Source organism: Ursus arctos, unplaced genomic scaffold, assembly GCF_023065955.2.
Source record: "Ursus arctos isolate Adak ecotype North America unplaced genomic scaffold, UrsArc2.0 scaffold_16, whole genome shotgun sequence".
NCBI lineage: Eukaryota > Metazoa > Chordata > Mammalia > Carnivora > Ursidae > Ursus > Ursus arctos.
In genome coordinates, this window is record NW_026622830.1 from 49,306,339 (window position 1) to 49,333,904 (window position 27,566).

General features: G+C 55.4%; 1 protein-coding gene and 1 long non-coding RNA gene across 6 annotated transcripts; one reads left to right on the forward strand and one right to left on the reverse strand.

Moving 5' to 3' along the window:
• The first annotated feature begins 2,761 nt into the window (after positions 1-2,761).
• LOC130543822 (uncharacterized) lies at positions 2,762-16,768 on the forward strand. 3 transcript variants are annotated; one of them, XR_008959456.1, is made up of 3 exons: positions 2,762-2,974; positions 10,730-15,630; positions 16,308-16,768. It is a non-coding gene; the product is annotated as an uncharacterized LOC130543822 (long non-coding RNA). The 3 variants fall into 3 exon arrangements; XR_008959455.1 differs by lacking the exon at positions 10,730-15,630; XR_008959457.1 differs by lacking the exon at positions 10,730-15,630 and having other exon boundaries at positions 16,319-16,768.
• On the reverse strand, positions 4,595-15,516 carry LOC125281392 (DENN domain-containing protein 3-like). Of its 3 annotated transcripts, none has more exons than XM_048214693.2 (4): positions 15,354-15,516; positions 14,328-14,442; positions 11,945-12,087; positions 4,595-4,927 (listed from the first exon to the last, which is right to left on the reverse strand). In XM_048214693.2, exons 1-4 carry the CDS (start codon positions 15,514-15,516, stop codon positions 4,920-4,922), a joined length of 429 nt encoding a protein of 142 aa, XP_048070650.2. In that variant the 3' UTR covers positions 4,595-4,919. The 3 variants fall into 3 exon arrangements, with proteins under 3 accessions (XP_048070650.2, XP_057168772.1, XP_057168771.1); XM_057312789.1 differs by lacking the exon at positions 4,595-4,927 and adding an exon at positions 8,567-8,969; XM_057312788.1 differs by lacking the exons at positions 4,595-4,927; positions 15,354-15,516 and adding an exon at positions 8,567-8,969 and having other exon boundaries at positions 14,328-14,502.
• Positions 16,769-27,566: the final 10,798 nt, after the last annotated feature.

The following is a 27,566-nucleotide window of genomic DNA, read 5'->3' on the forward strand; positions in this document are numbered from 1 at the left end:
TGCTGCAGGGCTGCTATGAGTTTTGGAGACTGTGGACACAGCATCTGACCCACAGAGCTGAGGAAAATCAGCTTTTATTAACACTGCACTCTGGGCGGTCCTTTGAATGATCGCCCCTCCATGATCAAGATGAACAGTAACCTGTACAGGAATGCTATTGCTACCCCATGATACTTATGGAGGGTATATTGTGCCAAGCACTCTGCCGAGTGTTTGACAGGAACAGTTCATTTTCTCCCCACAACAACCTAAGGTTATGGAGCTTCTCTGTAACCTCTATTAACAGATGAGCAAGGACGTTATGCCACCTGCTCAGTGTCTGACCCTGGGGAACAGTTGAACTGGAGTCTGCTTCACTGGGTCTGCTTCACTGTCCATGGACTCCTGAACCTGAGCTCTTGGGCACCACAAAGTATGCTCAGGGGATGAGGAGGGTCTCTGCTGCACAACCTGCTGCTCATCTCCTCCGTCTACCTTTCGTCCTCTTTGTATCTGTTTGCATCACTTTTTGTCTTGCCCTTTCCTGATTTTCTGCTTTTATTAGGCAGAGGAATAATCAAAGCCGGCCTCCAGAACATCAGTTTTGAATGCATCATGATAAGGTTGAGGTCATCAAATGTGTCAGTTATCCATGGCTGTGTCACCACGCTAACATCTAGGGCTTAAAACCACAAGTATTTGATTTGCTCGTGATTCTCTGGTTGGCTGGTTGGGGCTGAGTGCATCTCCACAGTTGTGCTGGTCTGCCTGGGTCTCTGGTGGCCGCAGCTGGCTGACTACTTGGCTAGGGCTGGATGGTCAAGCACAGCCTCACCCACGTGTCTGGCAGGTGGCAGCTTGTCAGCCAGGGAGGATCTGCGCTCTTCTACGCGGCCTCCTCACCAGACCTGCTTGGACTTGTTTAGAATCAGGTGACAAGAAAGCCAGACCATCTCCTGCAGCTTCGGCTCAAAAGTCACACCACATCCCCTGTGACACATTTTCCTGGTCAAAGCAAGTTACAAGAGCCATCCGCATTCCAGGGGTGAATGACTGGATTCAATCTCCTGTGGGGAGCAGCGTCAACAAGTTAGTGGCCATTTTTAGTCTACCAAAGCGCCCCCACCGCCCTGCAAAGATCCCCTCACTATAATCCCCTTTGTCCCTCCACTCCCTTCCCTGACTCCCACTCCCTTCTTATACTTTAAATAACAGTTTCTTACTTCCCATCACCCAAAGCTGTACTCAGTTACTCCACAATATCTCATTATGTGCCAGGGACCCAGAAGTGAACAAAGTCCCTGCTTGAATGAATCTAACGTTCTGGGAGAGGGACACACAACCAAGAAATAAACAAGCACACAGTGTAGGGCTGTGGAGGACAACAGCTGCTTTGCAGAACAACAGAGCAGAGTCAGGGGGTGGGGGGTGGGGGTTCCTATTATACACAGAGTGGTCAGTTGGCATCTGATGAGGTGACACATAAGCCTCAAAGACATGAGGGAGTGACACGCTCCAGAGGGAGGAGAGTTCCAGGTGGAGCAAACTCTGGGGACCAAGGCCCTGGGGCTCACATTCAGAGACACACTTCCTTGCAAACTTGGATGGAGTTAAAAAAATTCTACAAATAACCATAATACATTTCATTAAAGAACAACAAAAACATATATAGTAAAACTCTTGCTAAGCAAAATTGTTTTATTTTACCTGCTTCTGTTACAACTAGAGTCAAATGATAGCTTCTGAGGACAGAACGGTGGGTTACCTTTTTGGGCTTCAGGAGTTCACCTTTGAAAAGGAGTGTGGCCCTAACCTGCCTCCTGGCTTGTGGTGAGGATCAAAGTGACACCATAAAGATGAAAGTTGCCCTGCCTCTGGTTTCATTTCCTACCGCAAGGTTGTCATTTTTTTTTTTTTTTTAAAGAACACAAATCAGATATTACTTCCTGCTTGAAACCCTCCCCAGGCTCCCTGCGGCCTAAAGAACAAAGGCCAGGCTCCTAAGGATGCCTGAAGAAGCCCCTGGACAAGTGCATTTTTGCCCCTTCCACTCGGCGTCCTGGTTCTGCTCAGCTGCCCTAGGCCTGGTGACTCCCAGATCCCCGGGGTCCTCCTCTTCTGTCTCCAGCCCTGAGACCAGCGCGCAGGCCCCACATCTGTCTACCTCCAGCCACCTCCCACAGCCTCTTTCAGGCCGTCTTCCAGGGTTCAATCTAAGTACAGCCCAGCATTAGCTGTGATGCCACGGAACACACCCCTGAGCCTCACTCTCCTGTGTGCAGAGGGGCCCGGGACACCTAACTCCTCGGGGTGGGCAGGAAGCCTGGCGAAGACACGCGCGAGGACTCGGGCCAGGCCCCGGCCCACTGCGGGGCTCGACTGCGCGGGTTCCGGCCCTGGGGCTGGGCTGCAGGGCGGCGGGCTAGGGAGGCCCTGCAAAGGGGCCACGTCCGGGCTGTGGGGGGCAGGGCAGCGGGTGGGAGGGCTTCCCCGAGATCGGTCCAGCCCCGCCGGCCCAGAGTGCCGCCGGTGGGAGCCCCGGGACCTCAGCTCGGCAGGCCGCCCCTCCCGGCCCCCGCCGAGGCTTCCCTGGACCCGGCCACCACATGCGCGCTCAGTCCCTTGCCGTCCTGAATTCCCGGCGCGACTGTCCGGCGCGGTCTCGGGAGCGGAGCCCCGTGGCGTGCAGGGCATGCGCGGGCTGCGGGGCGCATTCCCGGTCCTCCCAGCGGGGGGGCAAAGATCGGTGCGGGGACTCGGCCCGGCGCGCGCCTAGGCGGTGAAGCCCGGCTCAGCCGGTCGCCGCGCACGCGCGGCCCGCGCCGACGGACGCAGCACGGCCCCGAGGGTGCAAGCCCGCTGCCACCGCTGCCGCCGCCGGGCCGGGACGGCTGTGCGCCTGCGGCGTGAGGCGTGGGAGGGAGGGCCGCCCGTCGGTTCGCGGCGCCGCCTCGCAGTGGTCTGCCCTCGCCTCCCGGCGCCCCGCGCGGTCCGAGTGAGTGCGGGGCTGGGGAGGGGGCCGGGACGCGGGCGGGCGGGCCGGCTCCTGGAGCTGGGGGTTGGCGGGGCCGAGCGGGGCCAACGAGCCGGTCCGCGCGGCGGATGTGGCGGAGACGGGCCCCTCCCGCGCGGGGCTCGGGAGGCCGAGGATGTGGGGAGGCCGGAGAAGTGGGGAGGACGAGGGAGGGGCCCGGGGAGGACTGCGCTGTGGGGAGGACCGGGGCGCGGGCCGGTCGGGAGATGTGGGGCGGACTGGCGGTCTCCGGGAGGACGGGGATGTGGGGAGGCCGGCGGGGGGACAGGAGAGGCCAGGGAAGGGGGACGAGGGGGCGGGTTCTGGGAGAACGGGGATGGGTGGAGGACGGACTTGTGGGGAGGTCGGCGGGCTCCGGCAGGCCAGGGGACGAGGGGAGGCTGAGGGCTCGGGTAAACGGGGAGGTTTGGGGGACATGAGAAGGCCTGGGGGGCTTCGTGAAAGATGGGGAGGTTGGTGGATTCGGGGGTCTCGGAGAGACAGAGGGGCTGGAGGCCGGAGCGTACAGGGAGGTTGGGAGCTTGGGGAGGCCAGCTGGCTTTCTTGGGAGCCAGCGGATTGCCTCAAAAACAAAAGCGGGGAGAGAGGAAGGAGGAGGAGGAGGGAAATCCATAGACGGGGCGTCTTCCAGTAGGATGGTCCACAGCATTACTGAACAACAGAAGCTTAACCAGAGAAACACACGATCTGGACCGGGACACTGGCTGCTGGGGTCTGCCAAGCCCTTCTCCTGTGCTGGCGTTCCCCTGTGCTGGCGGGTGCGGGGTGGTCCCCACACAGAGCCCGGCCCAGGAGGACATGCCCACTTTAGAGCCAAGGAGGCTGAGTCTCAGTAAGGGCTGGCACCTCACTCAAGGCCACAAAACTAGAAAGCAGCCACGGCCAGGCCGGTTAGCAGGCTCCATCAGTGCCGACACCCACACTCTCCTCGCTGGAGCCCCGGGAATTTAAGGGGACTGGCACGTGACACGGAGTCCCGGCGCCCAGAACCCCCCAGCCTCGAAAACACGCGGAGGACTGCAGGAGGATGGTGCAGACCCGTGACAGCACCCCGCGTGCGTGGAGCCCAGAGCACGAGCCCGAGGGACAGGAGTGCCCACCCTCTCCCTGTGGCCAGGGCACGTGGCCCTCCCTGCAGGGCCCTTTGGAAGCCCCTCTCCGCCAGTCCCCGCAGGGGTCACAAGGATCTGACATTCTACAGCAAATGGCCAAGGCCTAACCTTGCTGACTTCTTCAAAGTAGTCGAGGTGGCAGCCCATGAGGAAGGACGTCGGTGCCATGATGAAGTCTAGCATCTGGCTCGACAAGACGGGCACGAACGTGTGCTGCCACTGCAGGAGGTGCAGGTAGGCCAGGAAGCACTCGGCGACCAGCGGTAGCAGCGCCCAGCTGGAGGAGAAGAACACCATCCGCTGCTCCATGAGGAGGCACGTTAGGATCTGGGGGAGATCAACGACACCGTGTACACACCTCTGACCACGCGCCATGCACTGAACATGTGTGTGAATGCGCCACCAAAACCACGTGGAGCCTAGGTCTCACCCGGTTTCCCTGCTGTTTGCCAAAACAAAAGCCCCTTTAACCCCCAAAAGCACTGCTTGTAAATGGTGTGCACAGTCCTGAATGTCTGCTTGAAGCCAAAAAGCAACTATTCCCAGTGTGTTGTGGAACATTCGGAACATTCTGGAATGTTCTGGAACACACGTGCCCTGGAATCACCCTCCAGACGATGACAGCTTAGATGCCCCACCAAGCCAACCAGCACGGACGCCCCAGGTCCGGAGGGACGCTTACCTGCCGCACTTTCTCGGGCCTGAAGCACAGCAAGGGCAGGTGAAGGTCCAAGTCGATGACCGGGCTCTCAGGGTCCACGTGGGAGGGAAACACGATCTGTAGTGGCTTCATGTTAAATATCTGTGACGACCAAGTTCCGTAATTAGTTCAGAGAGCCGCTCCCAGCAGAGGCTGAAATGCACTGAGACTCTCCGTTCTGGCACCAAGGGTGTCTGACCTAGGATACGTGTTTGAAGACTCACGCTATCCCCGTATATGTCACAGAACCAAACAGTCCAGAGACACACAGAATTGCTGAGCAAGGCTCAGACGTGAATCAAGTACTGAATGTCTTTTTCGGTCAAACTTCCCTAAACTCTTTACTTCATTAGCAGACTGCCCATCGGCAAAGATAAACTGACACCTGGACATCTGTCCCGATCAGCACAGGTTCTAAGTCAAACACGATTGGGTTAATCTCAGAACACTTACTGCATATTACAAATTCTCTTAGTATTTTCAACGTAATTGTCAAAGCTCTTTAAAGACATGCACTTTAAGAAATCGCTGAGAAAGACTTTATTTTTCTCAATGATGGTATCTCAAAATTACACTTTGATTCAAATTCAGTATCTGCAGAATGCCCCTTCTGTGTAAAAGGACGCGGTAGACGGAGGGGGACGGTAGGGGCCCCTCCACCGAGAAGCCTTCCAGCTCATTGGCAAGTTCGTTCCTGACCGTGGGTGTCAGCCTTTTGGGGGGCACCCAGGAGCGTCCCTGGAGCCCTGGGGACCAGCAGAACGGAGTGACCCAAGTGTGAGGAGCACCGGGCCACAAGCACAGAGAAGATTCGAATCTGAGCACAGAGAAGCTCCCGCCAGGAAAAGTGTGGAAGGAGGACACACGGAGAGATGCGGAGCACTGGCTGGAGAACAAATGTTCACGTGCTCACACCTGTGTCACCACGGCTCTGCGTGAACGCTCGTGCAAAGAACCTGAGGGCAGGAGAAGCTTTCTTTCTGCAAGGGCCCCCCGACGGCACCGTCTTGTCACCCACTGGCCCACAGAAGTAAGACACATCAGAATCAAGGCGGACGCGCTGTGTGGACAGTAACATCCTTTTTATTTAAAACAAAACACGGTAGAGCAGAGTTACATGCTCCCAGCGGTGATGAACTATGAATCATTGTAAAGTTTATATGAAAAATTCCCCTCAATATTTCAAAAAATAAACGTATCGACCAGCTTCCCAACTACAGGTAGAAACTAATACAAACACCAGTCATTCTACCAGGGACGCTGTTGGGCCCCCAGGATGCCAGCGACCTCACGTGCGTGAGACCCACACCCTCTGAGCTGGGCTCTGCTGTCCACCCCACCTCTCAGGTGAAGAGACTGAGGAGGGAGAGAGATTTCGGGGAAACACTTTCCAAAGTTCAGCTTTGACTGTAGCCCCACGCAGACAATAGGATCCACGCACAAAGCAACACAGGAAGTGAGTCCGGTAGGGTGAGACGGAAAAGGCGCATTTCGCGTGCACACCCAGCGACTTGGCCGTGCTCTGAAAGCACGTAAAATCAGACCCGCTGGTGGGCAGAGAAGCGGCAGAGCGGGCCCAGGGACGCGGGTGTCTGCTGCTCTCGGGCCGGTGGTCCAGGCGCCGTCCGCGAAAGGGCACCGAGCCAGGCCTGGTGGAGGCTGGGCGCCACCGCCCCTGACGCAGACAGGAGATGCCCCACCCGGCGCCCACACGCTTGATTCACAGGAACCACAGCTCCTGACCACTAGCTACACAGCCTCTCCATCAATGTTTGCTTGTAGTGGGTTCTGGAATTCCATGCTGAATCGGCTCCGGGGTTAGAGAAGAACCTTGGCCTTGCGTTTTTCCAAAACAAGGAACAGCCACAGTGGTTCAACACTCCCAAAGATGGGTCAGGATCACGTATCAATGGGGACCCCAGAGCTGGTGAGGCTGCACAAGGGGGATCACAGTGGCTAGTCTGAGCCAGACTCGGCTCATTCGGACAAATGCGCAAGAACCAAGACGCAGGCCCTGCTCTGTGAACAGGACAGGCTAACACCGAAACACGACCCATCCGTTCATTCATTCACTCGACAGCTGTGGGAGCAGCAGGCATGGTAACAGCGTCACAAATGCAGCTCTGAATGGGGCCTTTTCCTCATGCAGCTTGGAGGCCGATGGAGAAGATGGACATTGAACAAAACACACACGTGTGCGGGCCCTAACTGCAGACCATGCTGGGCTCTGCAGGAAGGGAGCAGGGCACAGAGAGACGGGTGGGAGGTCACACAGAGGCCATCCCGAAGAACCTGACTTCCAGGAACAGCATATGCAAGGGCCTGGGGGCAGCACCTGCGAGGGACTGAAGGAAATCCAGTGTGGCTGGACAACAGTCAGCAAGGAAGTGAGGACATGAGACAGAGCAGGACACTGATACAGGGGCTAGGGATGCAGGACTGCGGCAGCTACGCAGCGAGAAGCCATTGTGGGGTTTTACGCACAAGAGGAGAGTCCAATGGATAGATGTTAACAGTCCCTGCAGCCACTATGCAAAGGATGAACTGAATGAAGGGTCAAGAATGGACGTGACCAGACCAATGGCTCCCCAAGTCACACAGGTGGGACCCAGTGGCCCTGCAGCCACTATGCAAAGGATGAACTGAATGAAGGGTCAAGAATGGACGTGACCAGACCAATGGCTCCCCAAGTCACACAGGTGGGACCCAGTGGCCCTGCGTGGGGTGGTGGCCGTGGCCAACTAGAGGCAAACGCCAGGAGCTGGCCGGTCAGGGATGAGCCATGGATGGAATGCAGGGGTGAAGAGAAGAGGCATCAAGAACGACCCCCAGGAAACTTTCTCACGGGGGTGGTAAAAGTCGGAGAACCAAATATGAATTCATCCAAGACTCCGAGGTACAGAAGATGGGTATGGGTGCGGTTCGTGCATTACTCATGCTCAAAGGCGGAACATAGTACATACGGTTAACCCTCAAACTGCCCTGAACTCGGCTTTGTTCACTGCTTAGCCGGTCCTCAGGGAACACTTGTTGAGTGATTAGAGCAAGAACAGAAACTTTGATGACTTCACTGAACCATAAAAAAATACCAATTATCCACATGATAAAGATGAGAGCCTTGCACAAAACAAGAACCCAATAAACGTCCCTACAAAGGTTTCTGGGAGCGGAACCAAGGTCCTGGGGCAACTCTGTCTCTGGGCCTGGAATGCATCTGGCAGGGTTCCCTCCCCCATCCCACACACTGTAGTGTGATATTAAAAATATACATTTTAAGTTCATGATCACATGTCTCCTGCGAAATAAAATTAATTTTTCAACTGTGAATAATAATCAATACGTAGAGAACCGAGATCTCTATGTCTAAGCTTCCAGAAAGGACTGAGTGAAGCAGAGTCGACATCTATGACCTTCTTCCAGACACTAATCTGGCAGGTGCTTGTTTGAGAACGAGGAAATGCCCGGTGGTTGCGTCAGTCTGCAAGATGCCAGGCCAGACAGGTGTCATCACAGCTCAGCCGTCTTGGCCCATTACTCGGCAAAGGGGGAACGTGGGCTGCCTTTCTGCAACTGTCCTTAGCCCGAAACCCTCAAGTGGTGAAAGAGCCAACAACATCTCAGGACGAGCGTGTCAGGGAACCCAGACCCACGGAAACACTTGGCCACTTATTCAACAACACGGTGGCACTGGGAAAAAACAAAAAATAGGAAGCCAGGTACTTTTCATTAATCACCCCGGACAGGAGAAAACATGAATCAGTTTAATACAATACCCAATATTCCAGACAAATAAACCAAATGAGCCGGTGTGTTAAGCACTAAGGGGGCCCATCACCAGCTCCACACCACGTATCACGGGCCGCCCGGCAAACGCATCTCTAGAAACAGCGTAATTAGATGATTCTGTAAGGAACCTGAGAAGCGTAATTTAAACACCCTGGAACGTAAGAAACAGTTTAAAACATTAAAACCATCGTCGACATAGGACTTTTACTATTCATAAAGAAAAGACAAAATTCCAGATTTAATGACCAAATGAAGCGGTCCAGGCGGCGGGCTAGGTGTCAAAGACAGTTTTGCAGCAAAATCTTTTATGTGATTGTCAACTTCAAAATCTTTACAGAGCTTCAGATGAGTCAATAAACTAAAATAAAAAAAAATCAAATCACAAAATAAGTATGAGTATCCAATTGTCATCTTAGCATTTCTTTTTTTATAATAATTTTTTATTATGTTAGTCACCATACAGTATATCCTTAGTTTTTGATGTAAAGTTCCATGATTCATTACTTGCGTGTAACACCCAGTGCTCCATGCAATACGTGCCCTCCTTACTACCCGTTACAATGGAATATTACTCAGCCATCAGAAAGAACGATTACACAACATTGCAGTGACATGAAGGGGACTGGAGGACATCTTAGCATTTCTAATCAGCGCTGACCTGTCTGCCAGTGCCGGCAGCCCCAGGGCCTTCCAGGCTGGGGGTGGGGGAGGTGGCGGGAGGACACTGACGACAACCCTAGGCCTCAGACGGCAAGGTGAGGCTGCCCGGGGTCAGGACCTGCCTGCAGTGGGGCACAGGAGAGGTGGGGCGTGGGGGGGATGGGGGCTGGTCATGTTCTGTTTCTTGCTGTGGGTGCTGGTTACACAGCTGGAATTCATGCAATTTTCTGTCTGGGTCATACTTCAGCAGCGAGTAAACATCTCAAAGGAAAGTGCTTGGCCACGTTTGTTTCCCAAATGCATTCTGACTTTTGAAGTACGGTTGGCCCTTGAACAATGTGAGGGGTTAAAGGTGCTCTCCCCCATGCAGTTAAAAACCTGCATAGAACTTCTCAACCCCCCAAAAAACTTAATTGCTGATAGCCCGCTGCTGACCTAAAGCCTTACCGACGACACGAACGATCGATTAACAGGTATTCTGCATGTAATATGCATTATATCCTGTATTCTTAGAATAAAGTACGCTAGAAAAGAGGAAATGTTTTTAAGAAAATCCTGAGGAAGAGAAAATACATATACAGGACTGTACTGTATTTGTTGAAAAAAATCCAGGTGTACGTGGACGCGCACAGTTCAAACCGCGTTGTTCAAGGCACAGCGGCAAGTGACTGAAACACGTGACGGACCAGCAGGTGCCTGGGGGCAGGCGGCTGGGAAGCGACCACAGGGTGTAAGGGAACTTTGGGGCGTGGTGAAAATGTTCTCTGTCTTAATGGCAGTGGTGGTGACATGGTCTCTACATTAGGCAAAATTCAGCCAGCTGCCCTGGAAACCCCACCTCTGTGCCCTGGGGCGGTCCCCGGACTCACTCGCCACAGCAGGGCCACAGCAGGGCCCACGCGTGTCCCGCAAGCCAAGCGCTTACGCTGTTACTTTAAGTAACAAATCATAAGTCCGCCTGGGGTCAGTCAGGGCGCCTAGGTGGCGCGGTCGGTTAAGCAGCTGACTCTTGATTGGAGCTCAGGTCACGATCTTAGGGTCATGAGATCAAGCCCGTGTCAGGCTCTGCACTCAGCATGGAGCCTGCTTGGGATTCTCTCTCTCTCTCCCTCTGTCCCTCCTCCCTGCTCTCTCTCTCTCTAAAAATAATAAATGAATAAATCTTTAAAAATAATAATAGCTCTTCCTGAAGTTAGTGTCAGGAAATGGAGATAATTCAATATTCTTCCATATTTTAATTATTGTCAAAGAATAGTATCGAGTTAAAAAAAAAAAAAAACCAGACTCTCCATAATCTAATTCCCCAAATACAACTAAGCATTCTCTCCCAATTTCTGTCCACACAGAGGCCTAGTTTACACGCCACCATTATAGCAGAAAAACAGATTTTAAAAATCTATAAATCTGTATTTATAAACTGCCTTTTGCATTTCTGTCATCTGTTTTTCTGTTTTCTAGTTCGGGTCATTTAGCAACGACCATCAGGAGACAGAAAACTCGAGGAGCAGGGAAACTGAACACGTTTTTCGAGTTAAATGTTCCTTTGCATTAACGTCTAGCAGGATGGTATTTGTTGCCAGTCACACGTGAATGATCACGCGTACAAAGGCCGAGAAAGTGAAGCAGGTGCTGTCCTCCCCGCAGGCCCGAACCCGTTCCGTTCGAGAAAGGGTGGCATCACCACCCCCAATTCACAGAAGAGGAAACGAGATGGGTGCACAAGCCACCTACCCTCAGGTGCTGAAGATTACCAGTTAATTAACGAAAAGGGACCCTGTCCTAATTTATCATCCTATCACTGCCCACGCCCGGGCAGACATGCCCTACTGAGCACGCAGTCCCGGAGGGAGACCCGGCGAGCGCTCTGTTCTGTGTCGGGGGCAATAAAACGCGGGCTAGACCCAAACTATGGGCAAACACCAGCCACATTTTGAAAACTAAAACATTAAGGCGCTGGAACTTGAGCTCCGAAGGTGGTGAGTTTGGTCAGGAAGGATTCCTGCTCATCCCTCTGACCACAGTGTGAGAACCAAAATGATGGTCTTTCCAGAAGTCTGCGACTTGCCAGGGGTGGAGGGTGGGTATTACAGCATTAAGGCAAACCTCCGTTGGCCGCCTCTGTCGTTAACCAAACCACTGAGAATTCCAAGACTAGAACTTTGTGAGAACGAAAACCAGGCGGCCAGGGCGCGTGTGGCCGGGGGACGGACCGTGTCCACACGCCACAATCATCCCCCGACGACAGGCGGCAAGTGCGCCCGACGCGATTCTCTCTAGAGTTTTCAAAACTTCTCTACGTCCTCAGGCTTTCTACTCAATATCATCAGCATTAAGGCACTTCAAGATTCCACCCCAAGAAAAGATAATTCGTTAACTGTCATGAACTTAACAGGACTGACAGCAGCGGCAGCCTGATTTTCTCAGATAACAGGAGAAGAGCTATTTCTGATGGACGTCTTTTTTAAAAAACCAAACAACATAAAATCCTCCATACTAATTTTACTTCCCACAGTTTGGTTTCATCTTCCCTTGTCTGGCAGACCTTCCCCACAGGCTACCGCCTCGGGAAGCCTCTGGGCCTTCACGGGAGCTCCCGTCACCAAACCAGAGCCCGCCCACCACCGCCAGCGCCAGGCGTGGCCTCGCAGACACGCGGGCACCGCACGGGCTCACCAGGACAGGCAGTCCTTGAGGGCGTTGTAGTAGGGGAGCTTGGAGACCACGCACACCGCGAACGGTCCGAAGCAGCCAGCCACGCCCGCGGTCGGCCAGGATGGCTCCCAGTGCGCCTTGCCGTTGTAGAAACACGACTCGTCCTGGAGAGAAAGCAACAGGCCCGTGTCACCCTCCGATCCAGCTGGTCCCAGCTTCTATCCTCAGCAGTGTGGGCCTCTGCAGACAGAAGCGAGAGGGCAGGGGCCCAGACAGCATCCTGCTCCCCTGCCACCCGGCTGGCGCCCCCTCCGGTGTCACCGCAAGTCCCAGTCAGCGTGGATGCCCCCCGCCTCTTGTCACCGGAGTCCCAGTCAGCGTGGATGCCCCCCCTGTGTCACTGGGAGTCCCAGTCCTCGCAGATGCCCCCCTCCCCCAGTGTGTGATGTGCTGAGGTGGCAGAGACAATGACACGTCCCGACCCCAGATGGGAACACAGTGAGAACACAGTAAGACACAGAAGGGGCCATGGGCTCTGCTTACACAGGAAAAAAGCTCCAGCACTGGGCCATATGTGTGTGTGTCGGCGGGGGAGGGGGTGTTCTCAGCTGGAGAAAAGTACCGGCACCGAGATTCCAGAAGGCACAGACCACTGCAGAGCTTACGAGTGGCGCCTCACTGAGGGCCACAGTCTGGCCCCCGTGGAAGTTGTTTGGGGTTTTTCAGTAGGGATGGCGGACCGTGATAACAGCTCCACCTGGGGATGGTGTGAACGCGAGGGTCTTGCAAGACAGGGGGAGAGCCCGGCAAGCAGTGGGCACGCCATTCGTCTACCCACCAACATTGAACCAAGGCCCTCAAGTCAGTGTGCTGGGCCCCCAGGCAAGTCCCCTCACCTCCCTGTGCGACTGCCTGCTCCCTCAGCGGTAAAATGGGGATGATGCTGAGAGTTCCCAGCCCCGTTCGCTGTGGATTAAATGAACGACTGTGCAGGAGGGTCGTCGGCACCGGGCTGAGCACACGGGCAGCTGGCATATGAGGACCACAGTGCCGTCTGCACTCCGGGCGGGGCTGCGCGTGCAGTCCACGGAAAGACAGGAGCGCAGGACAGGGCGTGGCTGGTCACTGGGCACGAGGGGAGGTGGGGAGGCCAGCATGTAGGGCCCAGAGTCACCCTGAAACCACGCAGGCACTGAGAGGATGGGCGAGGGGTCACGCACACCCCAGCAGCCAGGTGTAGTGGGGGAGTCACAGGCAAAGCAGAGGCTGTGACCTTTTTAAAATGTATTTAAGGATAAGAGAAATAACATGTACTTCTCATGCGATCACTTCACAGACAGGCTCCCAAGCACCTTCCTGAATAATCCAGCCTCCCATCCTGTCTCTGCCGGAAGCGCTGGCCAGGGAGGGGCAGGAACTCGGCCCCCGGCTCGTCTCCCACCCCTACCGAACCCAGGCAAGCAGGCAGGCTGCCAACGCCGCAGGCCCAGCAGCCCGCACACACGGCCATGAGGGGTGGCCTCCCCGCGCTGCCCACTGCCCACCCTAGTCCAGGGGTCCAGGGGACGCCTAGTCCAGACACGGAGGTCGCGCACTCAGACATCAGCAGAATGCTGGACTCCCACAGGTTTCCGAGGCACATCCACAGGCGTGAAGGGACAGAGCCCATCGAGTTGAGCCTTATGCCGTGACACTTAGGGATAATTCTCCCAGCACACCTGGCCCAGCCTCTGACAGCAGAGTGGGGAGGAACAACCGGGCAGCCACCGCCCCCTCGGTGTGGGATTCCTGGACTTCCCCGGGGTAAAGCACTGCTGCTTCTGGAAACCCTCTGGACACAGGCCGAGGGTCACCCCGCCTCTTCAGGTGCACGGCGGCCCCTGCGACCTCCAGGGGCCGGCTGGCTCGCACTCGTGGCCCTGCCGGGCGGGGGAGGGCCAAGTCATGCTCTGGAGGCCCAAAGCCGTCACCCCGCATACAAGAACACAAATGTCCCTCCATGGACATGTGGGAAACAAGCTGTGGCTCACATACACTGGGCGGTAGGACTCGGCCGTAAGACAGAGGTGCTGCTGCCCCAACGTGGATGAACTCTGACCCCATCCACTGAGTGCACGAAGCCAGACACAGAAGCCACATGCAGCCTGAGTCCACTGACACCAGGTGTCCGAAGCAGGCAAACCCATGTGGGCAGAACGGGGGCCGGGGGCCGGGGGCGGGACTTCCGGGGTGATGAACGACTTTTGCAACCAGACGCGGCAGGGGCTGCCCGCCAGCGGGAGTGTACTTAGTGCCACTGACCCACACACGCTAAAATGATTACAATCGCGGTGATTGCGGGAAGCGTGTTTCAGCAAAAATAAACACCAGCAGATTTCAGAGGGAATTCACGGCGGTCACGTACGTGCGGGGGTCGGGAGTACTGGGCAACCACGGCATACTTCTGTTCCCACAGACATCGGTCAGCACCAGGAAGTGCACACAGTCCTCCTTCGGTTCGGAGGCCACGTACACGCCCCCTGCGGGTAGAGAAAGAAGAGGAAATCTCGGCACGGCCCCGTGGCATCCACCTCCGAGGCTGGGCTCTCCGTGAGCCCACTTTGCGGCCTATAGAACCTGTCCTCGCCCTGCCAGCTGTGGCACTTGGGGGGTCGGGCCGCCAGCCAGCCGTGGCCCCCTCCGTCCCTCCGTGGGTGCCCATTTCTCAGCCACCCTCTGTGCTCTGCAGAATTTAGCGAAGGAACATAAGAACAACCGCAGACAAACCCTCTGGGGTGTGCCTGGGGGAGGCGACCGTTTCTGAGCATGGCAGGTGCAGGGGTTGTCCCAGCTGTCCCCGGGTTGTAATCCCTGAGACCGGGAGACAGCAGCCATTCCCGATGGAACCTCCCAGACAGGGAATGACGGACGGGAAGTCCCTAGTCTGAGTCTTCTACACCAGCCACTCAGCATTTCTCAAAGACCAGTGAAAAACATGAGGGCCACCCACTGCCGGGAACAGGCCAGGTGGGGAAAGCATGTGAGCCCGGGCTGCAGGCCCCGGGGTCCCCGGAAAACAGGGGCCAGGGAGCCCGGCGGAAGTGCACTCTGGGGGGAGATGCTGCAGGCTAACTGGACTCATCCTGACCCACCGGCCGGACCTCTGGAAGACGGGCCTGTCAATCAGAAGTGAAAATCCTTGGAAAGCACCTCTACCAACCGTGCTGGCGATCCCGACAGCCCTTCGTCTGGGATTCGCTCTCCAAAACATGGGGGCTGCACTATTGGGCTGCACGTCCTTCAGCTCCCAAACCCCCAAGATTAAGAGAACTGAGACCTGCAGTTTGGCCTCGGGGCTGCCAGGGGTAACCAGCCCCCCGTCTGTCACCCTTTCTTGACTTGGTTTCTAGAAAGCACCGTGGGGGAGTTGGGAAAGCAGGGCGGGGGATACCTGGGAAGCAGAGCTGAGGCAGGCCAAGCAGGTCCACACCGTTGGGGACACTAATGTCTTCAGGAGGGAGGCCCTTCCAGGGCTCCGTTTTGGGCTTGTCCCTCTTCTTTCTGAAGGAGCGCCTTCTGGTCTTGCTCAGAGTCGCGGAGGGGGCGCCAGCCATCTGACTGTCATCCTTACTGACGAAAGGAGGCACAAAAACCGACAGGACCTCCAGATCGAGAGAAGAGGGGCTGCTGACCCCCTGCTTCAGGGACACCTAAAGGGAGTAATACGAGTAAGCCAACAGCGCTCACCCTTGCTCCGCTGTGCGCCTTCTGTCCAAGCACCCACTGTTGCTCTGTTCCCCTTCGACCCGCCAGAGTGCCGGTTCCGCACCCACGTGTGTGTGTGGCCTCACCCACCAGTGGCCCAGGACAGGAAGGACGGCAAAGAAGCTGCTTTTAGGGACCCATCAGGCCATGCGTTCAGGCAAGTCACCCACAGCACAGGGTCTGGCTCTCCGGCTGCCCCTGGGCACACAGCCCGGCAGTTGCCAGCCCAGGACTGACAGGCAGACCTCAGTTCACATCCAGCTCTGCTTGGACTGCAGCAGCGAACGCCGCATCCCTGAGCTTCCCTCTCAAGGGGGCAAGGTCGCAGGTCAAAGGCTCAACCCCAGCCCCCACACCAGAGGCCCCAGTGCCCTCCCAGGTTGGGGGGGGCCGCATACTGTCCAGCCCAGTACAGATGGGGTGCCGGCGTCATGCCCCATGCCAGTGGTCCTGTTGCCACTGACCTGGGGACACGGACCGAGGGGTGAGAAGAAGGACTGCCAGCCTCAGAGAGAAGAGACACACCCTTCCTCCAGCAACCAAACGGTCACCCCAGGTCTACACAACAGGGTCATTCAGCCTGAACACTTTCGAACTTTAACTTGGTACCCGATTTTTACAAAACCTTTTGTCTTTTCAGTCTTCCCCCAGATAATATGAAGAGCACGGGCTCTGCCTCCGACCTCCGTTCTGTCTAGCTACGATGCCTGAGACGGGCCACTCCGCAGAGGCAGTTGCCGGGCTGCTCCCCGAGCTCCCAGAAGAGGTCAACAGGCCGTGACAGAGAAACGGGCAGGTCAGCTCCAAGCTAGTGGAGAAACAGAAGTCAAGGGCAGGATTCGCTGGGTGGCAAGCATGTGGGAAGGTGGGAGGATGCCGGGGTGGGGTGGGCTGCGCGGAATCAAAGATCTCTGAGGGACTCAGAGAGGGCATGAGGAAGGACATCGTTGTCACCAGGAGAAATGGAATTGTCACCGGCAGGGAAGGGACAGCCAGCATCACCGTTTCAGTAAGAATCGTGGAGCCAAAGGGGAACTCTTACCCTTGAGAGGATTCATACAAGGAACTCCCATCAGTAAATACACTCTCTAAACTCAAAAAGCTTATTTTTATTCTGTATAATTTAAATTCAGGCAATAATTTCTTTATATTTGGAAAAAAGTTTAGTACCAGTGGGAACAAAGACCAAACATGGGAAATCCATAGTACTGGATAATGTTTACATCTTTGTGTATCAGGCATGAAAGGAAACCACGTCTTGAGTTCTACAAAACCTTTCTAAAACTTTCCTTATCACCATCCAGCAGTTCGGACCTACTTAACTATGAAAGTATGCACGTCCGCTCCTTCCTCACGTCACACATCACATCGGTGAGCACTGGGCACAGGTGGTCACAGCGTGGAGCCGGCCCCTTGCCTGCAAACCCCCCTCTGCTCTTCCCCTCTGCCCTGACGCTCCTGGGTAGGGCCCCGGCAGACCCCTCCTTCCAGGCTGTGACCCCCCCAGGGCTGACTCCTTGCCCCTCCTCAAGTGCCCCGCCTGGCTGGCAGTCTCCACACTCACATGGTGTCCTCACCTAGGGACGGCTCCCAGAGTCCCACTGCCAGCTCAGACCTCTTGCCAGTCCCAGACCGCACCCAGCTGCCTCCAGACATACCTGGCGGGTCCCTTAAACTCACAGCTTCAAAAATTAAGCTCCTGCTGATTTCCCTAAAACCCAAGCTTCCGCCCATATGCTTGCCTGTGATAAAGACAGTGACCCTCGGGTCTTCGGAGCCACCAACCTCAGAAAGGTCTCTGAAAGCAGCCCCAGTGCCAGCCCAGCTGCGCACCTGCAGACCAAGCAGCCACCCACCCCGGGACTTAGAGCAGCTACAGACTCCACAAACTAATCCTTCAAGGGTTCTGCCATGAGAATGGCATCGCCTCCTCCCGCCCGGCCCAGGGCGCCCGACCCGCACTGTCCACTCTCACAAAGGGGGGGCACCTGGGTGGCTCAGTCGATGAAGTGTCTGCCTTCGGCTCAGGTCATGATCTCAGGGTCCTGGGATGGAGCCCCAGGTCCGGCTCCCTGCTCAGCGGGGAGCCTGCTTCTCCCTCTCCCTCTGTGCCTCTCCCCTCCCCGCTGTGTTCACTCTCTCTCAAATAAATAAATAAATAAATAAATAAATAAATAAATAAATAAATAAAAATCTTAAAAAACAGAACACATGTGACCTCATCACCTGCCCCAACGGGCGGTGGCTCCTGCCACTGGCACCAGCTTTTTACCCCTGCAGACCCTTCGATGGGTCCAAACCAGCCTCACACACCATCTCTGTCCCTCCACCAGAATGAAAATGGAATCTGTTTCCATACATTACCGTTATTACCACGTATTCCATGTATGTGGCACACGTGTGCTACGTCACAGGGCAGGACGACGACCTGCATAGTACGCCTGAGCAGCAGGCCAGCCTGCTTCCAAAGCCAGGGTGCCCCCAAAGCCGTGCCCCGCTGAACCTCTCGGTCTCCAGACACAAGCGCCCATGGTCCAACGCTGTGCTTTTTCCCTGCTCTCCACTCCGCCGGACTCGTGCTCACCCCCTCCCCGCTCCTCCTCTTCACCAGGGATGCCCCCTCCACCCCCACTGGAGGGAGACTTTCCTCACCTGAGCCAGGACAAGGCGCCTCTTCTAGACCATCAAGCCCCTGGCTCCTCACCTTCTTCCACCACCTCCACCTCCCCTCCTCACCTCCTTCAGCACCTCCATCCATCACCTCCACCTCCCCTCCTCACCTCCTACAGGACCTCCTTCCATCACCTTCACCTCCCGTCCTCACCTCCTACAGCACCTCCTTCCATCACCTCCACCTCCCCTCCTCACCTCCTACAGCACCTCCTTCCACCTCCCCTGCACCTCCTCCCTCCTCACCTCCTAGAGCACCTCCTTCCGCCTCCCCCTGCCCTGGCTCAGCACCTAGAGCACTGATGCCCTCCACGTTGTACTCTATCACCTTCAGAGCTGTTGGTGGGCTGGGCCGGGAACTGTGTGGTCTCTCTGTGTCCCCACATTCAGCCAGCCGACGGCTCTCAGCGGAGGTTGCTCATCCATTCACATCCTCGCGCTCCGCGACCTCTTAGAGCGCAGCAGTCCGGATGCCGTAGGGAATGCGGTCACCATGCTGACGGCAGGAGACTACCTCTCGCCCCGCCATTTATCTAGTCCCTTAAAGTAAGATGGCCTAAATTCAGCCAACTTGGCATTTGGCCATACATCTCACATCTGTTTTTCCACCGAACGTATGTCCTTGCGTCTTTTCTGGTTGGATAAGCAATACAGTCTCATGTTAAAAGCTAACGACAATACAGGAAGAATAAAATACATAAGAATAGAAAGGAAAGGCCTTCCCCCTAATTCCACGAAAGGGTGGGTAATACTATGCACAGCGGAGATTACAGCCTTCCCGTTTCTTATGTGCGTATATATCAATATGATTTGTCCCCCTACATACAATCATCTCCTTTTACTGGTTCCACTAGCTTTTTTCTCCACTTCAGCATATGGGGTGGCTGATTCCCTGTCACAGCTGTATGGTGCCACACGGGGACGACGCAGTAACAGCCCTACCGAGGGACAGCTGGCATGCTCTCTTCTTCGTCACACGCACAACCTGAGCAAAGGCAGCGGTGAACAGTGTCTGCCATACATATGTGCACGTGTCCGACTGGGTCATCAGAGTAAGTTCCTGAACGCACAGTCCTGGATCCCAGAGCATTGCAACGGCCCCTCCCCTACGGGCGAGACAAGGTCTGTTCTCACAGCCTGGGGACAGTCACTCCTGCTCTTCTCTCGCCCACACTGATTTACTAACCCCTCCCCGGGAACAACCATTTCAGTCCAAAAAACCAGAGCTAATTAAAAAAAATGAGACACACACACCCTAATTGATAGCATCACAGATTTATTTCTTATTCCTTTTTTTTTTAAATTTTATTTATTCATTTGAAAGAGAGAGAGACAGCCCGCGAGAGAGGGAACACAGGCAGGGGGAGTGGGAGAGGAAGAAGCAGGCTCCCAGCGGAGGAGCCTGATGTGGGGCTCGATCCCAGAACGCCGGGATCACGCCCTGAGCCGAAGGCACACGCTTAATGACTGAGCCACCCAGGCGCCCCCACAGATTTATTTCTGTTAGATTATAGAACGGCACTGATCTTCACACAGGATGGGCCATAATCTGTGAAATAAAGCAGAAAACAGATTTGTTTAGCACTCTAGAACTTGCTGTCCACCACCGTTAATAGCCACGTGGCTATTGAAATTGAAATTAAAATTCAATGAAGTGTAAAATCCAGTTCCTCAGTGGCACTAGCCATGCCTCAAGCACCTGGTAGCCATGTGTGGCTAGTGGCCGACACACGGATGGCACAGATGAGGAACACTGGCGTCATCACTCAGAAAGTTCTGGTGGACAGCGCTGCTCTAGAAACCGAAAGCTGGGACGCTCTCCACCAAGAACCGCTACAATGTTGCCTTCACACCAAGAATTACGCCAGTGAGCTACTCGAGGCACGGAGCTCTCGGCCCACTCGGAGGGTTAGTGGTGGATCCTTCCACACCCCACGCCTCGTCTCCACGGCAACCACGGAGTAGAGAGAGATGTAACCAAGCCAGAACCTCCCATGGGGTGGACGTATTCTCCAAGTCTTTGTCACTACCCTCACAAAACACCACCCATCTAAGAAATGAAATGGAAAGTTAGGACTCCTTACTACCCTACCAGGAAGTGGAATGTTTCTCATACCTCCAGGCTTGTTTTCATCTGTCACCCAGCAGGAATGCCTCAACGACAGAGAAATGGTGATTTTCAAAGTTATAAAAAAAGCCTCAGACGTTAGAAATAGAACTGCTATAACAGCAGAGTGGCCAAGTGAAGTCACATGTTTAGGTAACTGTAACGTCAATATCGGCCTTAAAGGAGGCTCAGCCCAGGAAGTTGGATCCGTCCCGAAAGGCTGCCTTTTTCCTACTCCAAATATTTGCGCTCCACCTCTTGCTGAACCCCTAACAGAATCAGCGTGTAGGATAAAAAGGGTAATAGCTAAAATGCAGAGTAGCAAACTGCCACTTGCCTGGGAAAGCCGTGGCCTGTTTGGGGCAGGAAAGCACCACCGTGCCATTCACCCTGCTCTCGAGACACGTCTCACCCTGGGGCAACCAACATGCATGCCGAAATCACCCAAGAAGCAACTGAAACCAGGTCATTTCCTATCAGAAGAAAAAGGAGGCAATGCCATTGGCAAATTAGAGGCAGGGAGATAACTCAGTCAATGAGGGTCAGAGGAGACAGAGGTCAAAAGGGGATGCAGACATCACCGGGATTTGGGGAGTAAGAAAGGAGGAGGGAAATGCAGAAACCATCGAAGTTGGCTCTGTATTAAGGGAGACAGGTCGCCTGGGTGGCTCAGTCAGTTAAGCATCTGCCTTCTGCTCAGGTCATGATCCCGGGGTTGTGGGTCCCTGCTCAGCGGGGAGTCTGCTTCTCCTTCTCCCTCTGCCCCTAGCCCCTCTCCTGCTCTATCTCTCTCTCCCTCACTCAAATGAATAAAATCTTAAAAAAAAAAAAAGCTAAGGAGACTCCCAAGACATTAAGAGACATTTATCCAGTTAATTTGAGCAACATCTAGCTTCTCCTGATGACCTCGACCCTTTCCGCTGCACCCCTAAATACCCGGGTGCCTTCCTGTGCCTCTCACTGCTGTTGTCCAGAATGAGATGAGGACTTGCCCAGGTAACTGGGCGGTAGAGCCGGAATCTCGGAGTACTCTGGGCATCACCACTAACCAGAGAAAAATGCCACAGATAGGGTCATATGGACATCCTGGACCAAGAGAAAAAGAGGGCCACAAACCGATTCAAAAGAAAGCCTGGGTTACACAACCAAGAAAAAGCAGGGGCACAGTAAAGAAACACAGAGAATGAGAGTGTCCAAAACTGCTGCTTTCCGGGAAAAGGGTTTGTCACTCTGGCTGCTAGCACACAGAGAAAGAGAAAAGGGCCCCGCGGCGGGGGGGGGGGGGGGGGGGGGGGAGTAGGCAGCCTTTTCTGCAAGCGAGAAAAACAGGAAGGTTTCATCGCAAAATGACTAAATGCAGAACATTTGAAAGTGCCCCTTACATCTAAAACCCCAAACCTCACGATGCTGTGCCTGGCACAGCACCCACCACCGAGGAGACAGTAAGTCCGGGATAACGAATGAAATCCTTTCTTCCGCCACGTAACCCCAGGCGCCCCGGCGCACCCCCGCCTCCCCCCATCAGCCGCCTTCACCCTGCCCAGGTGTGCTTCCCGAAGACCGAGCGGCCGAAGGCGGAGCACCCGGAGGGGCGTCCTCCGAGCCCGCGCTCCTCTCCGGCGAGGGCTCCCCAGTCCGCAGACCCCCGCGACTCCTCCGCGGCCAGGACAGCCAAGGTCCCCGCACCGGGCGGGCTGCGGTGGAGGGGGGGGTCTGGCCGGAGCCCCGAGCACCGCCCCCACCCCGCAGACGCCCGGGATGCCGGGGCCAGACCAGCGCTCCGATCGTAGCCGCCGCCCGGCCGCGCCCCGCCTCCGTTTCCCCACCGGCCCCTACCTGCTCGGGGCCGCGGGGGCTGTCCCGGGAGGGCCCCAGCAGCGCGCACGACTCCAGCAGCCCTGAGGGCAGCGTCAGGTGCTGCGGTGCGGCCTCCGCCATGGCTGCTTGGCGGCTGCGCCCCGCTGGGCGCACCCCACTCGGGCGCCTGGGGCCGCCGACCCCGACCCCAGCCTGGCGCCCCGCGCAGCGCCGCCTGCACAGCACCCAGGCGGCCCACAGCCAGCCGCCGGGTTCGCGCAATGAGCAGTCTGTGGAGCGGTACCTCCCCCGGGGAGGGGCCTCCTGGGGGCGGGGCCTCCATGGGGGCGTGGCCGGCTGCGGCGCGCGGGGTCCGGTGGGGGCGGGGCCTCTGTGGGGGCGGGGCCGGCGGAGCCCTAACTGGGCCTGGCGGGGCGGGGCCTCCCCGCGGCGGCGCCCCCAGAGGGGCGGGGTCTGGCAGGCGCGGCCGCGGGGCCCCGCGCCAGGTCGTCATTTCCTTACCGGCTCGCGGATCCTGGCGCGTGCGCCGTGTCTGTGCTCGCGCATTCCCTCCCATTGGCCCCGCCTCACCGGCAGCCCCCTTCCCGGGGAACGGAGGAAAGTGGGCGGAGTCCCCAGGTGGCAGGCGAGGGCGCCCAGCCCCCGGGGCGGAGGACATGAAAGTCACCTGCTCTGGCGAGCCCTGGGTCGGCTCTACAGGGCGAGGAGAGACCTAGGCCGGGCGTGATCCCGGCTCTCGCTGCCTCCTGGAAGCCCTCCTGTGCCCTGGACTGCGGAGTTGGTCGGGCGTGGACGCAGAAAAGGCTGACGGGGAAGGGGTAGAAAGATCCATTCCTGGTTAACCCGGTTAACCTTGCTGGCTCTGTCTAGTGAGAGGTTGAGCAACATTCGGCAGGAAACCCCGCGGGGTGGGCACCGCTGGAATGGATGGAGCCTGGGAGCACAGAGATGAGGAGGGTCTGAGAGGAGACAGGGCCCCTATCTGGCCAGCTCCAGACTGGCCTGTTCCGGGGGGCGGGGGGGAGGGACCGTGGGCCTCCCCCAGCCACAGACTGGGGCCAGGAGGCTGGCTTTCGTGGCTGGTCCCAGTCCCAGCTCTGCCTGCCCGCCAACCTTGGCACATCCCTATCCCTCTCTGCAGGCCAGCATAAGCATCTATAAAACCGAGCGGGTAGGGCACTTCGGTGGCTCAGTGGGTTAAGTGTGTGCCTTGGGCTCAGGTCATGATCCTGGGGTCCTGGGATTGAGCCCCACATTGAGAGCTCTGCTCATAGGTGAGCCTGCTTCTCCCTCTACTGCTCCCCCTGCTTGTGCTCTCTCACTCTAGCTCTCTCAAATACATAAATAAATAAAATCTTTAAAAAAGAAAAAGCGGGAAATGATATGAAAGGAACTTTTCTAGTTCTAATAATCCATGATTCATTTTTTAAAAACCACAAATGTTTAATGATAATGTCAAACATCTGTCATCAGCCTAAGATGAAAAGGAACAAAGCAATGTCAGAATCACAAGGGGGATGGGTGGGCCTGGACCTGGGAGTGCAGTATTCCTCCAACCTTCCCAGCCTGGTGAGGCCCTCACTGCCCGCAGCCTGACTCATGGGTTCTGAGTTTCACTCACTAAGTCACCTATTTATTGGCTGTGGGTCACTGCTGGTTCTCACTTAGGTCTGGCATCCGCGATCTCATTGGTAGTTACCAATGAGCCAAGTAGTTACACTCACTGACTTCCAAAGCAGGACAGATTTTGCTCATACTTGTCTGGCTCTCTCCGTGGTGTTTTCGTTGTTGGTGGCCTCAGCACAGGGCAGAGTGGAGATACCCATGAACCCCCAGTGCCCAGGAAAGGCTCACTGATGCGGCTTGGAGGCATGAGCCACTCCAGGAAGGCAGCAAAGCCCTGGGCTCTAGGGACCTGGGCTGGAGCCTGGCTCTTGTGCGAGCTGTGGGACAGCCAAGCTCTTCACTGGCCCTAAGCCTCGGCGGTTTCCTGTTTGTTCAAATGCTGCTGGGTGTGGTCAGGACTCGGGGAGGTAAACACTTGGCGGCTGTCAAGAAGACCTAAGTGAGGCTCGGGCGAGAGCAGTGTCCCTTTTCCTCCAAGAGGTGCAAGGGTGGGTTTGAGGAAGGGAGCTCCGGGTAGGAACGGGTCCGGGCCTGGCTCCCGCCGTGCACGGGGCCTGCGAGGTTCTGCTTCTCTGGGCTTCACCCTTAACACCCGAGAAGGCCACAGGTCCTCCACAGGGCTCCTTCTTTACCCTGTGCTTTTCGGTGAGTCCCCAGTGCTCGTGCTGCAGACGCCTGCCCTGTCCTTGAGTGCTGATGGGATTGGACACAGAAGTGCAGATAACCAGCCACCAAAGGCACAGGTGGAAAAGCCACATAACGGCCATCTAGAGGCAGAAGATGCAGGCAAGGGAGAAGCGGGAGCACGCAGAGCCTGGCTAACGGGGCCACCTGCAAGGGCGTAACACCGCCCCACGCTGGAGCCAGGGAAGGGACAGGTCGGACTGGCTGCAGAGCTCGCTGTTACAGGGGCTCTTGCTGCGGGCACCCCCATCCCGAGGAGCAGCCTTGCTGCTCTGTCTCACTCTCAGGATTACTGTGAAGAGCAAAGGAGAAAATAGATATGAAAATTGTTTGTAAACCGTAAAGGACAGAGGCAAAATAGGGGGATGGGCACACCGTTGTGAGTAATGCTGAACAACACCAAACTGTCGACTTCGAAAAGGTTACTTTTACGCTATGGAGTTTCATCTCAATAAATTTTTTTTAATGGAGTTTATTTTTTTTAAAGGTTTATTACTTAGCGCGTGCAGTGTGGGGGAGGGGCAAAAAGAAGGAGAGAATCTCCAGCAGATTTCCGGTAGGGCTGGATCCCACAACCCCAAGACCCCCACCTGAGCCAAAACCAAGAGTCTGACGCCGACCGACTGCACCACCCAGGCATCCCTCTAACGGAGTTTAGGAGGACCCGGTCTCAAACTGTGGTATATAGCAGCACGCCTTGTGCGTTTTAGCAGTGGTTTAGGTGTTAAAATTCTTTTAAATATAGGGAATAGAGGGAAGCTTCATGACGTTGGATTTGGCAATGATTTCTTGCATATGACAGAAAAAACACAGCCAATGAAAGAGAGAGAAACTGACTTCATCAAAATTAAAACCTTTTTGTGCATCAAAGGATTCTATTAAGAGCATGAAAAGGCAATCCACCGAAGGGGACAAATATTTGCCTGTTCCCTTATCTGTAAAACAGGGATGACCCCCACCTCACCGGCTGTTGGAAAAATTGAACCTACCGGTGACTGTGGAAGAGCCTCGTGTAGAGAGCGGGGACATTTGAATATTTACAAGTCCGACCCAGGAGGCATATGGGCCTTTCGAAGTCTGGGCCCCCATGTTGCCAGCCCCACCCCTCCCTGAGCCTGTCCTGCACTACCCAGACTTGGTCAGGGCCCCCCCACCAAATGCATGGTGCTTTCCGCCTCCCTGCAGGGCTGCCCAGAACACACCTCGGCTGAGGGCTGCACCTGTGTTCTCCTACCTCCTCCCCCAGTGGGAGGGGCTATTTCCCTCCAAGCTACAACCCTGAACTCAGGGTTCCGGCCTCCTCATTCTCATACCCCTGCTGCAAATCCTGATTCCAATATGTGCTGTCTTTGACCTTGGGCAAGTGACTTTCTCTCTCTGGGCCTCGATTTCTTGTCTGTAAGATGGAATAGTACTACCTACTTTGCAGGGTTGTTCTGAGGGTCCAGCGTCACATACACCACAGTCGATGGTCAGGTGCGATCGGCATGACCTTCTGCTCTCATGGTTTATAGGAATCATCTACAGGGCCAGTCCTCTGACTTAATGGTAAGTGGACACTGGGTCATGTTGACATGTATAACCGTAAGCGTCCACACACGACAGAGCCGAAATGCCCACTGCAGCGTTCGGGTGCTCGTCACCATGTTCCAGCCGGTGTTTATTGTCCTCAAATCATTGCCCTTTTTACACCTCTGGCCGAGAGCTCCAGAGGTAATGTGAGTTTCTTCCATCAAGAGTTGAGGTGCCCCATTGCCCTTAAACCTGGTTGCAAATTATTTGACTCTTAACCTATGAAACTTTAATCCTTTGTGTATGTGTGACACGTGTTCATGAGAAAATACATTTAAGCAAAAAGAAAAAGCTCACACCACCCAGGATAAGCAGTTAAGTTTTTGATGTACGTCCATACACACACATGCTCCGCCCACACAGTTTGGGACTTAGTCCTACATTTGTGAGCTGATACTAAACAGACTGCTGTGTAATCTGTTGTGTTTTGCTTTACAGTCTAGAATGAATATACTTTCGCGCAGATGTGTGAAATCTTCCAGTTGAAAAACAGACCTGGAGAACAGGTCAAAATACAAAATCCAGTGCGATGCTGGTAACAAGGAAAGGACCTAACACGAAATTCCACCAGATGATTAAAAGTAAAACAAAGGTCAGGGGTACCCCAGAAACGCTAACAGAAAGAAATCAGGGGCCAGATTTTCACATGAGGCAAAGCAGGAACTCAAGGCCTAGAGCACACACGGTGAGGACAGCTGAAGGAGTGTCTTGGCCTACGAGGCACCAACACAAACTTGTTTCTGACTCTTCTTCTCTCTTCCCTAAGCCTTTCGGGCTCAGCTACTCCTCTGGTCCTTTCTCCAGGGTCCAAATGCCCCAGGGGCGTGTCCTCTTTCCACCCGTGGCCAGGCTGGGTCCGCCCTCCCCGGAGGTTTTCTGTGTGACCTCCTTCTGCTCCCAGGGCATAGCTTCCGGAGGACAGGCTGTCTTGGCCTTTGGCACTTCATCCGATGTTCGCCTATCGAGCATTCTTCTATTTCTTTGGAATAAATTAATCCTGCAGGGATCCAGAGCATTTTCCTCCCCCAGGGCCCAGGAGAACAAGTGTTCTGGAAGGATCGGGGCACTTCTTTCCTTCTCCAGCAACACGGAACTGCACTACAGCTAAAACAGTTAAATTATTTATTCCTCACAAAAGTCCTGAGCTGAGGGCTAGCTGGTTTTCCACGTGAAAATATAAGCCAGGCTTTGACTTTTCTTGGTAAAGTTTACATATCCATAAACAAAGAAAAACATGAGTCTGAATAAAGAGTTTTCTCCGGGGAACGAGAGGACCAGCACATCAGGAGAAAATGTTCGCTATGAAGAAGTCAGACGTGACCGCTCCCAGACCCAAGCTGTCCGAAGGCGCTCGCTGGGAAGCCGCTTCCCCTCCTGAGCCTTCGCGTGCTCAGTTCTATTGGGATGTTTACTGAGCACCTA

Coding starts and splice junctions, on each gene's coding strand:
- LOC125281392 (XM_057312788.1), bottom strand. CDS start 14,489: ATGCCACGGGGCCGTGCCGAGATTTCCTCTTCTTTCTCTACCCGCAGG. Junction 12,088..14,327: donor AGTACTCCCGACCCCCGCAC/GTACGTGACCGC, acceptor CTTTCTCTCCAG/GACGAGTCGTGTTTCTACAA. Junction 8,970..11,944: donor CTCAAGGACTGCCTGTCCTG/GTGAGCCCGTGC, acceptor TTTTTATTTTAG/TTTATTGACTCATCTGAAGC.